The sequence below is a fragment of the Heliangelus exortis genome, chromosome 15 (genome assembly GCF_036169615.1).
Source record: "Heliangelus exortis chromosome 15, bHelExo1.hap1, whole genome shotgun sequence".
Taxonomy (NCBI): Eukaryota; Metazoa; Chordata; class Aves; order Apodiformes; family Trochilidae; genus Heliangelus; species Heliangelus exortis.
In genome coordinates, this window is record NC_092436.1 from 5,280,870 (window position 1) to 5,297,219 (window position 16,350).

Here is a 16,350-nt window from a genome sequence, read left to right on the forward strand (position 1 = left end):
TCTTCACAGCCTTAGACAGCCCCAGGGCTTGGAGCCTGAAGCAGTGGTACTGGCTTAGAAAAAAGAGATGCATTCAAAAGGCTTAATGGCACAGCCCTGCAGTACACCTGCAAAATGCTATCGATGTCTGAAGTCTACACATACACTTTGTGCCATTTTATATCTCCTTTCCAGCAGCCTCGATTCATCCCTTGGCTGTGCTGGTGCATCCTCATGGATTTATGTTGGAGAGAGGGACTGAGGCTGGGAAGGAGGAAGGGAGGCCAAATCTGGTATCCTGTGTGGGATGTTTTGCCTTGGTGGCTGGGTGGGGACATGGGAATCTGTCTGAATGGGGAATGTCCCCAGCTGGAGAGGCGAGGAGTGGTCCCCTGGCCCAGCTGGCTGGTGGGATGAGAAGCAGGATGTGTTGCAGGCTGAAAGCACAAGCTGGTGTGCATGGGACAGGCAGTGCTGGGATGGAGGGGCAGGTGGGGCAGCAGGGACTGGCTCCTCCAGCATTTGCTTTACTGGCAGTGAAAGCAAAATGGGTCTTGCAAGTGTCTTCTGTGCTTCCTCGCTTGTTCCTGCTCCCTGTGTTGTCCCTGGCATGGTGAGCATTGCAGCCTCTGGTACTTTTTAAGGGTGGCAAAGTTTGCATGCAGAGGTAATGTCTTTTATTAGCCTAACTAATACCTTTAGGAAAAAACAGCTGTGCTCTTGGGCCCGAGGAGTGCCTGCGTGTCCAAAACGTGTCGGTTTTTCCAACTGTGTCCTTTGGTCTAATAAAAGATTTGACCTCTGCCTGGCCTGGCCGTGACCTTGGAGCATGCTGGTCCCTGGAGCATCCTGACTGTGTGTCAGTGTGCACTGCTTGGCACTTCCCAAAGGAGCTGCCAGCTCAGGAGCTGTCACTGTGCTCACCTCTGGAGTTACCTGCCTCCTAATTGAATGCAGTCTGCAAACACCCAGCCCCACGCAGGCTCTGGGCTCCCTGTTGGGTCTGTCCTGGCAGAATGCAGGGAAACAGAGGTTGGCTGCAGCTCAGCAAAGCATCGAGGCATCAGGCAGGATGCAAGCAATCCAGCAGGAGCATCCTCAGGAGGCCCTGGGAGAGGGGAGCAGCTCATGCACTGCTCCACCCTTGTGAAAGTTTCTCCTGAATGCAGGCACTGGGGGATTGGTTGCTCTCCATGAGCTGGTTCCCACTGTGGTTTTGTGGATGCTGCTTTGCAAAAAGTGCTGTTTTGGGGCTGGATTAGTGCTCAGCAGGGCAGTCTGTGCTCTCCAGAACAGCTGGTGGTTCTTCTGTGGCAGGAATTAGCTGCTCTCCTACCAACTTCAAATTCCCAGTGATGGGAGGCTGTCAAGAAGATGAAGCAGCTGGCCAGTCCCCTGTGGCCAATGGGGGTGAATGGCTGCTGCCCTAAAACTATTCATGACCAAGCATCACCCCTGTGCTATTGGCAGGACCAGCATCTCTGCGGGGAAGATCTGGCCAAGCAAAGTGTCAGAGGCAGCAGAAGGTGGTTCAGTCTCTGTTTTTTCTGGGGAGGAGTCCCATGCGACCCATAGTGAGAGCACAGGCTGCCACTCCAGTAAAATATAAAAATTCAGGCAGGATTGTTTCCTCCTTGTCCTTTTTTTAAGTTTTTTTGTTTTAATACTTGGGATTCAGGCCCCACTTATCCAGAGAGGCTCTGAGGTGCTTGGGGAGCAACAGGAACCGACACAGCACATTTCAAAGCAGGCAAACCCCGATCCATTGAGTGGATTTCCCACCCCCCTGTGAACCCACTTAAAATTCATGGAGAGTTTTGTCAGTAAGAACCTGTTTCAATTAACAGACAAAAGAAACTCTCCTCGTTAAGCGCCTCTTTCAATTAAGGTTTGGGAGAATTCCCCCAGCTCCCCTTTCTCCCAAGCCAGGCTGTTCCTGAGGATTCAAGGGCGAAAGATACCCACAAGGAGGAGCCTGCAAAGGACTCCATCTGTTTTTTGGGGACCCCAAACCATTTTCTGGTCACAGGGATGGTTTTGGGGAACATCAGTGCTGGAGGGGTCGACTGCCTCCCCCACCCTCAGTATCCGTAGGGCATAGGAAAGATAATGACTGCTGCTAATTGCTGGCCTAGTTTGTGGAAGAGGCTGGTTCCATGTGGGTGTTGGGAGGTGGGAGAGAGTGTGGAGAGATTTGTTTCCAGAGCAGGGTCCTGGGGACAGGGGAGATGGCAGCCACCAGTGCCACTTTCCATCCATTGATGCTTAAGGCTCAGAAATGGGGTGACCTTCCTGGGGGTCCCTCTGTACAGCCTCGCTGGTGGCTGTGGGGGCTGGGGAAGGGGCTGAAAGATGGGATTTAGTAGGGGAAGGACCTGAGGAGTGGGGTTAGTTTGCTAGAGCTTGTCTTAAAAGCCCCACAGGACAGGCTTGCTGGCTGCTCTGCCATGGGAAGAGTTTTAATCATGGGCTTCCAGAAATTTCACCCATTTTGTGTGGGTTTTTTGCATTTGTTTGGGTTTTTTGTTCCCCAAAATATTCAACAAATATTCACAGCAATTCACCATGCACCAAACCTTGCCTTCCTCATCCCTTTGTGGACAAAGAAAGATTTTCATCTTTTTTTTTTTTAAAGAAAACTCAAGGAAAGCATTGCTTTTATCTTTTCCAGTAAAACTCAAGTGTAACAGGTCTTTCTTGGTGAAAAACTTTACTTTCAGAGCTAGGTGCTTTGGCCAAAAATAACTATTTTATGTGAAGATCTTTCACCACTGTCACTGGTTTTTATGCTCATCCTTTCTTTCCCAGAGGAGAGGGCAGGTGGTGAGCAGCTGGAGCCAGAGGTTCATTTCCAGAGGGGAGTGAGGTGTCGAGGGGAAACTTGGTTTAGCAGCAGCATTTCAGGTGGATTCTCTAAACTGCTCACTTCTGGCCAGGCTTTATAAATCAAGTCTTAAATAAAGTGCTGAGGAAAAGGGAGGATTTTCCCACTGAAGTCTTCCCAGAGTGCAAATGCTCCAGACCTTGAATAAATCAGGCGTAAGTTGTACAAATGTTCTGCCCCTGTACTCAGCTCTGGTGAGGCCACACCTTAAGTCCTGTGTCCAGTTCTGGGTCCCTCAGTTCAGGAAGGAGGTTGAGGTCCTGGAGCAGGTCCAAAGAAGGCAACTGGGCTGGTGAAGGGACTCGAGCACAGATCCTATGGGGAGAGGCTGAGGGAGCTGGGGGTGTTCAGCCTGGAGAAGAGGAGGCTCAGAGGAGACCTCATCACTCTCTACAACTCCCTGAAAGGAGGTTGGAGCCGGGGGGGGTTGGGCTCTTTTCCCAGGCAACTCAGCAAGACAAGAGGGCACAAGAGGTCTCAAGTTGTGCCAGGGGAGGTTTAGGTTGGACATTAGAAAGAATTTCTTTACTGAGAGGGTGATCAGACATTGGAATGGGCTGCCCAGGGAAGTGGTGGATTCTCCGTCCCTGGAGATATTTAAAAAGAGCCTGGATGTGGCACTCAGTGCCATGGGCTGGGAACTGCAGCGGGAGTGGATCAAGGGTTGGACTTGATGATCTCTGAGGTCCCTTCCAACCCATCCAATTCTATGATTCTATGATTCTAAATATTCCCTGTGCATGGCAGAGAGAGGCTGAGCTGGGTGGGAGCAATGCCTGACCTTGCCTGTCCCTTTGTGCAGCTTTTGGGCACCGGGGACACCTGTGTGCTTAGGAGAAGGGGCTGTCCCCTGCCAGGAGCAGGGTGTTTTTCTCCTTGGTGTGTTGTAACTACTGTGTGCAAAGCACTTAAGCAGCCCGTGTAATCCAACACTAAGACACTCCTCATCTGGCATTAGAAAACTGCACAGTGGTGCACGGGCAGTCAGGGCAAACTCATTTTTTGCTTGTTTCTCTACTTCTGATAGTTTTCTACTCTCCATCTGCTCTGCATCCCTTTTCCCCACCCAGTCACAGCCTGGCGAGGAGGGAGCTGGATGTCCATAAAGCTCACCCCTCCATCTGGGCCTCTTTGGGCTCATCCTATAGGCTCAGCCAGACCATCAGTACTTCCTGATCACCAGGAAAATCCCCAGTTTTTCAGCAATTGAAGCTTTTATGGCCGGTTGCAGCTTTGTCCTCTCCAGCACAGGGCTGGTGTCCTGAAGGGAAGGAGTTTATCTGCTGACTGTGGCTCCTCTTGGCCACCGGATCCTGCCCTGGCTGGGGAGGGAGGTGATGGGGACAGGGACAGTGGCCCTTTGCACTTGTGATGGCTCTTCCCCCATTCCAGTACTCCCAACTCTCTGCAGAGATGTCCAGTCACAGCTGGAACTGCTGCTGTTCAGAGCTGATAAAGGCAGCAGTGCAGAGGTGGGTTTAAAGGCAGGTTTTTCATGCCAGCTACTTTTTCATTTCCAAAGCAAGCTTCCCCGTCTTAAGCTCATGCTTGTCTTTTGAATAATATGGTGGCATTAATCTCCTCTCTAAAGACTTGCTTAGCTCAGTGGTTTTAGATCTGCAGCCCTCTAAATATTGCCAGCAAAGTGACGGGGATTCCCTCTAGAGGGAACTTAAACCTATTAATAATAATTTGGCTGCCTTTTGTGCATCTTTTACAGCTAGGCTGCAATTCCTGGGGCTGCAGGGCACCGTGTAGTGACCACTGAGGATGCTAGGGAGGATGTGCAAGGTGTAAGGGAGACAGCAGGCATGGTGGGCTGAGTGGAAAGTGAGTGGAAAATGAAGTGGATGTGTTGGTGGGGCTGAGCAGTGGTTGCAAATGCGAAGGGAAGAGTTGAAATGAGCAGAAGTGATTGCAAATTGCTGAGCTGGGCAATACAGTTTAGTGTCCTGCCTCTAAATCCTCCTCCATCCAGGCTTAACCCCCAGGGCTGGCTGAGGTGGGGAAAGGAGCTGACATGGCAGTGGTGAGATGGTCATGGTGGGGATCTCTGGAGGTGATCGGCAGTGGGTGCCCACCCAAAGGGTGCTGGCAGGAGAGGAGCAGGATGACCCATCTGGCTGGGGTGTTTAGGATGGGGCCTCATCTCTGTGGGTTGAATGCAGGAGGTCTGTGAGCTACCAGAGTCAGGGGTAGGAGAGCAGATCTTGGGGTGTCTTCTCCATGAAGGTGGATGCTGACTCCCTCCCTTGCAACCCTTTCCTAAGGGGTAGGAAAGAGATGTGAGTGATTTCTTGTCATGTCACCCTCTGGGTTCTGAGCTTGCCTCCCAGCCCAGGGCTGTGGGGTTGGGACAATTTGATTTATTTGACAGCAGGGACTTGTGAACTGCATGATCTTCACTGCTTGCACCTGCAGACAGACTTCTTGCACCCCCTGATAAATCAAACCCTGCTGGTGTTGTCTGCAACCTCTCCTCCGGATCTGCCTGCACTTCCTTGCTTATGTTTAATCCTCCCATTGCATCCCTGCAAAATCCCACTGGAGGTTAAAGGAAGAGCACTGCAAGCTGTTGACAGAAATGGTTTCATCCCCTCTTAGCCCTTTTGGTGTCCCTCTGCCTTTCTGGGGTGCAGTGGTTCCCCGGGGGGGTGTTTATGGCCAGCAACTCTGGCTAGGGGAAAAATGCAGCCCCCAAACCATACCTGGGGGAAATATATAAAAGCTTTTCAGTCATTTTCCCCTTCCTTGTCACTGTCTTAGATTTAAAGTGCTGATAGTAAAGGGCTTCCCTGGCCACTGGTTGCACTCCCTGCCTTCCCCAGTGTCAGATCCAGCCCTGTGGGTGCTCTGGGCTCTCAGCTGTGCCAGGGAAGCTGCTTGGATGCTGATTGTGTTTGTCAGGGTGGCCGGATTAGGAGCACTGTGACTAAGCCTCCTCTGCTCTCCAGCAGAGTTTGGGCCATGGCTTTGCTCAGAAACCCACCTGAAGACAGCATTTTCTGTGGCTCTTTTCTCCTGTGGTCCTTAGTGTGCAGCTGTGGCTGAGCACCCATCAGTGCAATGGGAGCCCACCAGTGCTGTACAGTGTTTCTGGAGGCCTGGGGTCTGCCTGAGGTGTTTGGACTGACATTTCCAACTGGTGCCTTTAAAATAACCACCGTGGTTTTAAAAGGCACCTGAGCAGCTTCTAAAAATCAGTTGAAAGGAAGTTTGACTCTGACTGTCACCTTGCGAGCTCTTCTGTTTTGGTTTTGTTTCTATTTTCTCATAGTGCCACCTTTTCTGTTTTGGTTTGGTTTGGTTTTTTTCTGTTTTCTCATAGTGCCTCCTTTTCTGTTTTAGAAAAGCTGTTGGTTTCAAGAACTTGTTTTGTGCTCTTGGACCTAAACCTGCTTCCTTCTCTGATGTGCAGCCATCAGCTCTCCCACCACTGCTGGAGATGTGCAGGGGTTTGCTGGGCAGCCTGCAGCCAGCACCCACTCCCGTGGGGAAAACTCCGAGCAGGAGTATCCCTGCTCCACAGCATCACCTTGAACCCCTCAGCATCCTCCCCACAGAAGGTTTGCTCTGGCAGCAAACCAGCAGAGCAGGATTCCTGCCACATGGAGTGTGTCTACCAGCATCCATAGGTGGGATACTTGACACTGCAGTCCCAGCTCTCCACATCCCTAGGAATGGTTCCCTGGCAGGACAGTCTCCCTCTTCATGGGCGTATCCCTAAAAGAAACCTTCCTGTGTGCTTCTTTTGGACCTGGAGAAACATTTGTCCCTGAAATCCCAGCAGGGTGTTCTCCTGGGGATGCTGAATGCCCAGCCCTGCGGGAGGGAAGGAAGGAGTGAGCTGGGGCAGAGTGCACCCAGGGGTGCCAAAGAACACGTTCTCTTGGTTCTGCCTGGAGATCATCCACCTGTGCAAAGTTACAGATCAATAAAACCTGGAGCTCTGCCGTGCCCAGCACAGTTGGCAGTGGAGACTTAGGTGGATGGTGGAGATGGTGATGGAGGTTGGTGGCACAGGGTCTGGGTGGAGCAGCATCGGGCCAGTGGGGATGGAAAGCAGAGCCTGGAGCAGGGCTCACTGCTGGGAAGGGCAGGGATGACAGGATTACCCTGCCAAGCCCCAGCCTGTAATCCACAGTACTGTTCAGCCGGACGTGTTTAATCCCATTATGTGCCTGGCTGGTGCCTGTGGGGCAGCCACTTGGCCATGGTGCCAACGGGATGCAGGGAGCTTCCCCCAAGGAGGAGCAGGGATGTTACCCTTGTCCCTGGTGCTGGTGGCGGGTTTGGGGACAGTGCTGCAAGCAGTGGTTTATTTTTCCCTTGAACACACCGACCACATCAGTGTTCCCTGCCTAGGGTGGCTTCACCTCCTGGCAAGAAGTGCCCATCCTATTTTATTTTTTTTTCTTTCTTTTTTCTTTTTTCTTTTCCCTTTCCTTTCCTTTCCTTTATGGGCAAAAGGAAAAACATTTCCAAATTCCTTTTGGCTCCACGTGGCTGCTCCTGTGTGCCCATCTTGATGACCTTGGCCGGTGGCTCCTGGCTCGGCCTCGTGCCGCCCACCTCCTGGGTCCCTTCCTGCCAACCGGGCATCTTCTTGCCACAACCTGGCTCCTGCTGGGCAAACCAGCCACTGGGTGTCATGGAGACTCCTGGGGGGGCTCCCTCATAGCACCCCAACCAGCCCTGGGCACACCAGCAGCCGCGGCACCGCACTCCTGCCCCGGTGCCCTGCTCACCCTGGCACAGGGTTGAGCTCGCCGAGGGACCCGCCCGGTGTCAATCGCAGCCTTGGCGCTGGTTCTGACCCTTCTCATCCCACCTCTCTCTTGGCAGGGCGCCGTCTGGAGCCGAGGGGCCGGGGGAGCTGCCATGGCCGCGTGCCCGCTGCCGGCCGTGCCAGGGCCGCCCGCCGCCCCCTCTCCCCGCTGAGGCCATGGGGCTGCTGCTGCTGCCGCTGCCGCCAGCGCTGCCGCCGCGGCGGGGGTTCCAGCTGGCCGGGGGGCCTCGCGGTGCACCTGCCATGGTGACATGAAGTGGACAGCGAGGGACGCCGGACTGCTGGAGGGGAGAGAGTCTGCACAGCCAGCCTGCTAGTGTTTTAATTTATTAGTAGCATTTGGGTTTATTTGAATTTTTTTGTTTGATTTTTGTTTGTTTTGGATTTTTGGGGGGTTTTTTTGTTTTCTTTTTCTTGGTTGCGTCTTCCCCTCCCCGGGGTTGGGGAGGGGGAGGGGGTGGGCAGGGGAGAGGGGCTTCACCTCGCCCTACGGATGCAAGGATGACTGTGCTGGCCAGGGCCCGGCGGGGTATCCGGCAGCTCTCTCCGCAGGTGGTGTTGCTCCTGCTCTTTGCCTTCTGCCTGCTCAGTGTTTTCATCTCTGCATATTATTTATATGGGTGGAAAAGGGGCTTGGAGCCCTCCGGGGACGTGGTGGGGCCAGACTGCGACGAGCCCAAGGTCGCCCCTTCCCGCCTGCTGCCTCTGAAGACCCTCAAGGTGGCCGACTCCTCCCGCACGGACCCCTTGGTGCTGGTTTTTGTGGAGAGCCTCTACTCCCAGCTGGGACAGGAGATCGTGGCCATTTTGGAGTCGAGTCGCTTCAAATACAGGACAGAGATCGCCCCGGGGAAGGGGGACATGCCCACGCTGACTGACAAGGACCGGGGACGCTTTGCCCTTATTATCTATGAGAACATCCTCAAATATGTCAACCTGGATGCCTGGAACAGGGAGCTGCTGGACAAATACTGCGTGGAATATGGTGTGGGCATCATCGGCTTCTTCAAGGTAAGGGGGGGTGTGGGAACTGAGACCCTGTTCAGGGGAGCTCTGGGGACCTGATATGCAAGTACTGCACCTTCCCCAGGCAGCCTGTGTTGGTGTGGAGCTGGCCCACAGCCTGTCACAGGGTGCAGGCTCCCTGCAGAGAGCACCATCTTAGCCCTCTCCCTGTGGAGGGGCTGTGTGGCTTCTGAGTGTTTTGAGGGTAAAAACACACCTCTGGGATCAGTCTGGTTGCTTTTAGCATCCCATTTCCTAGCAGTGACCCTTGCTGGGGTTCACCAAAAAGCATGAACAAGCGTTTTGCTCCGCAGCCCCCTCCTGCCCAGCGTCCTGTCTCCTCCAGCTCCTGTCTCTCCCCACGCAGGCCAATGAGAACAGCCTGCTGAGTGCCCAGCTGAAGGGCTTCCCCCTCTTCCTCCACTCCAACCTAGCGCTGAAGGACTGCAGCATCAACCCCAAGTCTCCCCTGCTCTACATCACTCGCCCTAGTGAGGTGGAGAAGGGTGTGCTCCCTGGGGAGGACTGGACTGTCTTCCAGTCCAACCATTCCACCTACGAGCCTGTCCTCCTGGCCAAGACCAAGTCTGCTGAGTCCATCCCCCACATGAGCGTGGACGCGGCGCTACACACCACCGTGATGCAGGACCTGGGCCTCCACGATGGCATCCAGAGGGTGCTTTTTGGCAACAACCTCAACTTCTGGCTGCACAAGCTTGTCTTTGTGGACTCTGTCTCTTTCTTGACGGGCAAGAGGCTCTCCCTGCCCCTTGACCGCTACATCCTGGTGGACATTGATGACATCTTTGTGGGCAAGGAGGGCACACGCATGAAGGTGGAAGATGTCAAGGTGAGGCTGTGATGGCCTGGATGGGTGGGTTGGGTGCTTGTGCCTGCTCTGGGATGCTCCAGGGATAAGCTCTCCTGCCCCCAGAGCATACTCTGGTCCCCCAGGAGCCCCTCTGCGAAGCTCTCAGGGACACAGGTCTTCACCCTGGTGTGGCAGCCATCCCCATGGCTGCTTGCTGAGGACACTTTGCTTTCTCTCCCCCCTCCCAGGCACTGTTCAACACCCAGAACGAGCTGCGCACCCACATCCCAAACTTCACCTTCAACCTGGGATACTCAGGGAAATTCTTCCACACGGGTGAGGAGGGCGAGGGCGTTGCTTTGCCTGTCGATGCCATGTGGCTGGTGTTGAGGCACAAACCAGTGCTCAAAGAGGCCAGAGTTGGGGCTGCAGGAGGGTCCCATCACCCAGTCACTGAGAGGGCCTCCTCTCCCCCTGCCCTGGCTGCTCCCACGTGTCTCTGGGTGCCCAGTGGTGACAATGAGCATCATGCCCACAGGTACCGATGCTGAGGATGAAGGTGATGACCTGCTGCTGTCCTACGTGAGGGAGTTCTGGTGGTTCCCCCACATGTGGAGCCACATGCAGCCTCACCTCTTCCACAACCAGTCGGTTCTCGCTGAGCAGATGACTTTAAACAAGAAATTCGCTGTCGTGAGTAAGATGCTGCTGGCAGGGGTGCTCGTGGTGGGAGGCAGAGGGGAGATGGGGGGCTAGGACATCTGACCCATGGTTCTGCAGGAGGAAGCATCTGCTGGGGTTGCTGTTTTAACTGAGTCTGGGGTTTAGTGCTGAGCCCAGTGTGGTTTGATGCTGTGCTGGGCAATGGTGCAGGGTGGTGGAGGGGTGCTCCAGCCTCCCCATGTGCTGTGGGGCTCCTGCTGATGGAATCTCCCTCTTCAGGTCAAGCTGTTGGGGACATGTTTGGTTTATATAGGCAGGCTCTGACCTTCAGCTTGGCAAGGAATTGTAACATCCTCTTGGACTGTCCTTTACCTGCCCTGGATAAAGCTGGCATTGAGACCAGATCTTGCTATGATCCATTGGTTTGCTCACAGCTGGCTTGAATACAAATCCAGTAAAGCCAGACCTAGTAATAATAATTCTGTCTAGGGCCTAAGAGAGGCATCTTCAGACTAATTTGAAGAATTAATTGATAATTAGAGGTGCTTAATTAGCGAGAGACCAGACCATGCCTATTTGGGATGAGCAATTGTCCAACTCAGAATTTCCAGGCTGTTTTATATCTACTGATGTAAACCAATTTACAGTCCTGTGTAGATGTATCACCTCCTTCTCCACAGAAGAGCTTTGCTTCTATTGTTTTGTTGGTGACAGCAGAAATGAGAGGGATGAGGATGATCTGCATGAAGCAGGGGAGTGAGTGTTCACCCAACAGCTCTGCTGCTGGGCTGGCTCCCTTTCCTGGTGACAGCCCTGGTTAGGAGAGAATCTGCAGGCACAGCCCTGCCCTGGTTACTCTCCAGAGGCATGAATTGACAGTCTGGAGTTGGGAATGGGGAATTTCCTGGGGAGAGATAGGTTTGAAATGTGGTTTTGGGGCCCCCCATGGTCACCCACTCCCTGCTCTCTTCTCTGCAGGAACATGGCATCCCCACTGACATGGGGTACGCCGTGGCCCCTCACCACTCAGGGGTGTACCCTGTCCACGTGCAGTTGTATGAAGCTTGGAAGCAGGTTTGGTCAATCAGAGTGACAAGCACAGAGGAGTATCCACACCTGAAACCTGCTCGCTATCGCCGTGGCTTCATCCACAATGGCATCATGGTAGGTGGCCAGGCTTGATCTCTGCTGCATCTCTTTGCTTCCCCCACCGGTACCTGGGAGGGTGTTTTTTGGGCAGCTCTGATGCTTCAGTTTGAGGGGGCTGTGTCCTCTGCTCATCCTACATAGAGGAAGCCCATGTGAGGACAGTTTTTTGCTTCTCTGTCTGTCCACCCCCATCCCTTGTGGGCATCAGTATCCAAGTCAAAGGTGATGGGAGCAGTAGAGCCAATCCTGACCTCTAATGGGTTGAGGAACCCCCTTTTCATTTGGGAGGAGGAAGAGGACTCATCCCTGAATGTTCCATCCATGTCTTTCTCCTGTCCCAGGTACTCCCCCGGCAAACCTGTGGCCTCTTCACGCACACCATCTTCTACAATGAGTACCCTGGTGGCTCTAGTGAGCTGGACAAAATCATCAATGGGGGTGAACTCTTCCTGACTGTGCTCCTCAATCCTGTGAGTACTGCCCTCTGGCTTCCCAGGGACAGATGGACAGGTGTCCCTTGCAGAACCACCTCCCGGTGCTGCTGTGGGCAATGTCCCCAATGTTCTTGGCCAGGGTGGGTGCTGTCTGTGTGGGATGGCTTCTGGGTGAAGCTCTGCTAACCCCTGCTCCATCCTCTCCATTTCAGATCAGCATCTTCATGACCCATCTGTCCAATTATGGCAATGACCGTCTGGGCTTGTACACCTTCAAGCACCTGGTCCGCTTCCTCAACTCCTGGACCAACTTGAAGCTGCAGACACTGCCACCTGTGCAGCTGGCACAGAAATACTTCCAGATCTTCTCCGAAGAGAAGGACCCACTGTGGCAGGTACCCCCCTGCCTGGAATGAGGGGAGTAGGGGGTGTTTCACCTCTTTGTGGCTCTGTGGGCAGTGCCAGGAAGGAGTTTGCCTCATAGAGATGAAAATAGCCCCAGTCTTTGCCCTTCGTGCTGAGCAGTGTGACCTCCTCAGGCATCTGCTCCAGCTGGAGGGGGCTGAGCAGTGGTGTATGATCCCACCCAGGCTGCCCTGTCTCTAATCCTTCCCCTCTGCATTTCAGGATCCCTGTGAAGACAAGCGTCACAAAGACATTTGGTCCAAGGAAAAGACCTGTGACAGATTCCCAAAGCTTCTCATCATCGGGCCTCAAAAAACAGGTGCTTCCCTTCAACCTCGGTGCCTTGAGGCTTGCCGGGTCCCCCAGAGAGCCTCTCAGCCCTTCTGTCCTGAAGCAGAGCTCAGAGGGACGTTTGGCCCAAATCAGCTCTTTGTTTCTGTCTGTCTGAAGGAACAACCGCCCTTTATCTCTTCTTGGGGATGCACCCAGACCTGAGCAGCAACTACCCCAGCTCAGAGACCTTTGAGGAGATACAGTTCTTCAATGGACACAACTATCACAAGGGCATTGACTGGTAGGTCTCTCTATGGCAGGGGCTGAGTGCCAGTTCCTTTGGGAACCAGAGCAGCAATGCCACAGCCTTTCCCATCCACTGGGCTCTTGGCAGAAGGACACATCCCATACAGGCTCAGCCCAGTGCTTTCAGGCTGTCACACCACCATCTCTGAGACATTGTCCATAAGGAAAAGAACACTTTCCAGGACTCAGAAGTACTCTTGGCAGAAGCCAGGCTTGTGTACATCTGCTACCCCCTGGTTTTGTGCTCTGCTTGGGGAATCAGGAGAGGTTTGGCTCTCCAGAATGGCTGGAGGGGATTGTGTAGGCAGACCCAGGGAGACCCTGCAGAGTTAGTGGGCAGTGCAGACTGTTTGAGATGTCACCTGCAAGGGGGGTGCTGGAGACATCTCGTGGTCACCTCCCCAGGTACATGGAGTTCTTCCCCATCCCCTCCAACACCACCTCAGACTTCTACTTTGAGAAAAGTGCCAACTACTTTGACTCAGAAGTGGCTCCCCGGCGAGCGGCCGCCCTGCTCTCCAAGGCCAAAGTCATCACCATCCTCATCAACCCTGCAGATCGAGCCTACTCCTGGTATCAGGTGAGCTGCCCACCTCTACCTTTCCCCCAGCTTGGGCAGCCCCCTGGGGCAGTGGGACAGGGGCTTCCCTTCCTCAGATTGGTTTGGGAGGTGGGATGGCTGCAGGTGCTGCACTTTTTTTGCTGAACGAGGTGCATGAGGACACTTATGGGTGGTCTGAGAGCCACAGGGCCTCCCAGGCAGCCCTGGATTTGGGTTGCCCCAGGAACAAACCCACCTTGCTTATATCTGAACAGCACCAGCGAGCTCATGACGACCCAGTTGCCCTGAAATACACCTTCCATGAGGTGATCACTGCAGGACCTGAGGCTACTCCAAAGCTCCGGACCCTGCAGAACCGCTGCCTGGTACCAGGCTGGTATGCCACCCACATCGAGCGTTGGCTGAACAGCTACCATGCCAACCAGGTAGGGATGGGAGCACCCACTCCCACAGCAGCAGTGCCCCAAGGAGCAGGAAAGGGGATGTGCAGGAAAGAGAGCTTGGGGCCCAAGTCAGCTGTGAGGGTTTTCTTGTGGGAGCTGCTTGTCTTATACCTTAATAACCTCAAGGAGAGGAGTCAAGTACTTAGGGAAGGTGCAGAGGGAAGATTTTGTGTGACAAGGAAACTTTGGTAGTGTGAGGCTAATGATGGACGATGCACAAAGATGTCCTTGCTCCAATCCTGGGCAGGTTGGTCCTTCTGGTCTTCTGGCAAAGCAGGGTTGAAAGGTGTGGAGGGCAGGGGCACCCACCACTCACCTGCTACTCTCAGCCACAACAGGGCAAGGCTGCCCGTGGTTGGAGCTGCCTGCAGGAGAAGGGGGGCTGGAGCACCAGCCTTGCTGTGGCACACTGTGGGGCTGCTGGCAGGGGACAGGCTCAGTCCCTGGTTTTTCCACCTTTTCCACCTATTTGACCTTATAAAACCTGCTAGTTGTCTGCTGCTGGCATAACTGCTGTGATGCAGCCCTGGCTGGTGGTGGGTTGGGCAGCCCGAGCTCTGGGGTTATCCTGGGTGGATCCTGGCCCTGGCTTTCATTTGCATTTAATTTTCCAGCACCCAGTGTAAGTGAACACCAGGGCACATTAGCATTTGAAAGGGGACTGTGTGTGGGATGGTGGTACAATTGGCTCTAAGATGACAAAAATTGTGGTGAAGGCATTGTCGTGCCCCCGGAGAGCAGGGCTGGGAACCAGGGGCACCTCACCACCTTGCCTTGCTCCTTGCAGATCCTGGTCCTGGATGGCAAGCTGCTCCGGATGGAACCTGCCAAAGTGATGGAGACAGTCCAGAAATTCCTTGGTGTGACCAACTTCATTGATTATCACAAGACCTTGGCGTGAGTCCTTCCCCAAGCTCCTCCTTCATTCAACTTGCAACAGGTTGCCCCTGGGGCCACCCACCACTGTCTCAGGGCAGCTCCCAGCCCTGGGGCTCTCTGCTGAGCTGCTGCTGGTTTTGATGAGACCAGAGTGCCAGCTGAGGCCAGAGCAGCAGCTCCTTGTTACACTTGAGGGCATCCTGGGCCAAAGGCACCACTGAAAATAATAATTAAACCTGAGTAGATGGCTGTGTTCCCTCAGCAGAGCGATGCAGTGGTGAGTGAACCTTGTCAGGCCTCTTACTGTGCAGCTGTACAGGGAACCTGTTGTACCAAGGGGTCAATAATGCTATGTTAGCTGGGCTGTGGATTTAAAAGGGGTGGAGAAGTGCCCCTGTGCAGGGCTGGGCAGCGTGTTTGCCTGCAGAAGGCATGGGGGGTGGTGAGAGGAGTGAGGCAGAGCTCTCCCTTCACAGGTTTGATCCAAAGAAAGGATTCTGGTGTCAGCTTCTGGATGGAGGGAAAACGAAATGCTTGGGAAAGAGCAAAGGGAGGAAGTACCCTGAGATGGACTCAGATGTGAGTATGCAGAAACCTCCTGGGACGGTCCTGAGCAGGACTGGGGGTGTTCATGTTGGGGTGGTGGGCTTGGGGCTGTCCCCCCTGACCCTCTCTGTTTTCTGTTGCAGTCACGCGCCTTCCTGCGGGACTATTACAGGGACCATAACATCGAGCTCTCCAAGCTCCTCTACAAAATGGGGCAGACTCTGCCCACCTGGCTGCGGGAGGAGCTGCAGAGCACCAGGTAGCTGCTGCCCACCCCAGCCCAGCAATACCCAGCAGGGCTGACCCCTGCACCCAGCAGGACCCTCCTCAGCAATACCTGGCCACCACCTCGGAAGGGACCCCCGGGAGTGGACAGATGTGCCAGAGGCTGCCTGAGCAGCAGCCTGGCTCTGTGGTCCCTGTGCTGCCACCTCTCTGCATACCCCCACAGCCCTTTTTAATTTTTTTTTCCTTTTTTTTTTTCCCCCCTTTTATTTTGTTTTGTTTTTTTGTTTTTTTTTGTTTGTTTTTTTTTTCTCCCCCTTTTATTTTGTTTTGGTTTTTTGTTTGTTTTTTTTGTTTGTTTTTTTTTTTTTGTGGGGCCTTCTTGTGGTTTGTTTTTTTTTATTTGTCTCCTTTTTAATTCCTGGGCCTGTTGGTGAGGTCCCTTCCCGCCCTGCTGCAACAGGCACAAATTCCCACTTTCTGTGCTCAAAATGGGCCCAAGGGAGTCAGCATCAGAGCTGTCCCTCACTTCCTGCTCTGTGGGCAGAGGAGCCACTCTGGGCACGCTGGAGGTGACATTGCTGAGCTGAAAAATGAGCAGAAAAATGGAGCTGGTGGAGACCCAAAGCATGGAGTGACCCAGACATGCTTCTGCCAGCAGCCCCACGGCAAGAAACAGGAGAATTTGCTGATTCCTCCAACACCTCCTTGGAAAAGCTGCGAACAAAATGGATTTTCCTTTCAAAGACTTGGCCATGATTTCTTTTGTCATCCCTGTTCATTTTTAAGCTACTCAGTCTCTTCCTCCCCTTCCATGGGCAGTGTGGTGGGACTGCAGCTGAGCAGGACAAGGGGCGGGTGTGCTGGTCCCAGTGCACCAGTCCCAGTGTGCTCCCTGGCACACTCCTGTTCCCCCCCCCAACACCCCCTTTTTGCAATCTTGTACACACGTGGTGTTTCCTGTGGTAAAGCCAAGTGGTGCCCGGTGTCCCCTGGC

General features: G+C 53.9%; 1 protein-coding gene across 1 annotated transcript; it reads left to right on the forward strand.

The window, feature by feature from the left end:
* The first annotated feature begins 8,049 nt into the window (after positions 1–8,049).
* NDST1 (N-deacetylase and N-sulfotransferase 1) lies at positions 8,050–16,112 on the forward strand. The gene is made up of 15 exons (XM_071759295.1): positions 8,050–8,663; positions 9,025–9,507; positions 9,717–9,804; positions 10,007–10,161; positions 11,110–11,295; positions 11,622–11,750; positions 11,927–12,109; positions 12,342–12,438; positions 12,570–12,693; positions 13,104–13,278; positions 13,515–13,685; positions 14,491–14,600; positions 15,059–15,161; positions 15,272–15,387; positions 15,901–16,112. The coding sequence occupies exons 1-15, from the start codon at positions 8,154–8,156 to the stop codon at positions 15,941–15,943; spliced, it is 2,673 nt and encodes an 890-aa protein (XP_071615396.1). The 5' UTR covers positions 8,050–8,153; the 3' UTR covers positions 15,944–16,112.
* Positions 16,113–16,350: the final 238 nt, after the last annotated feature.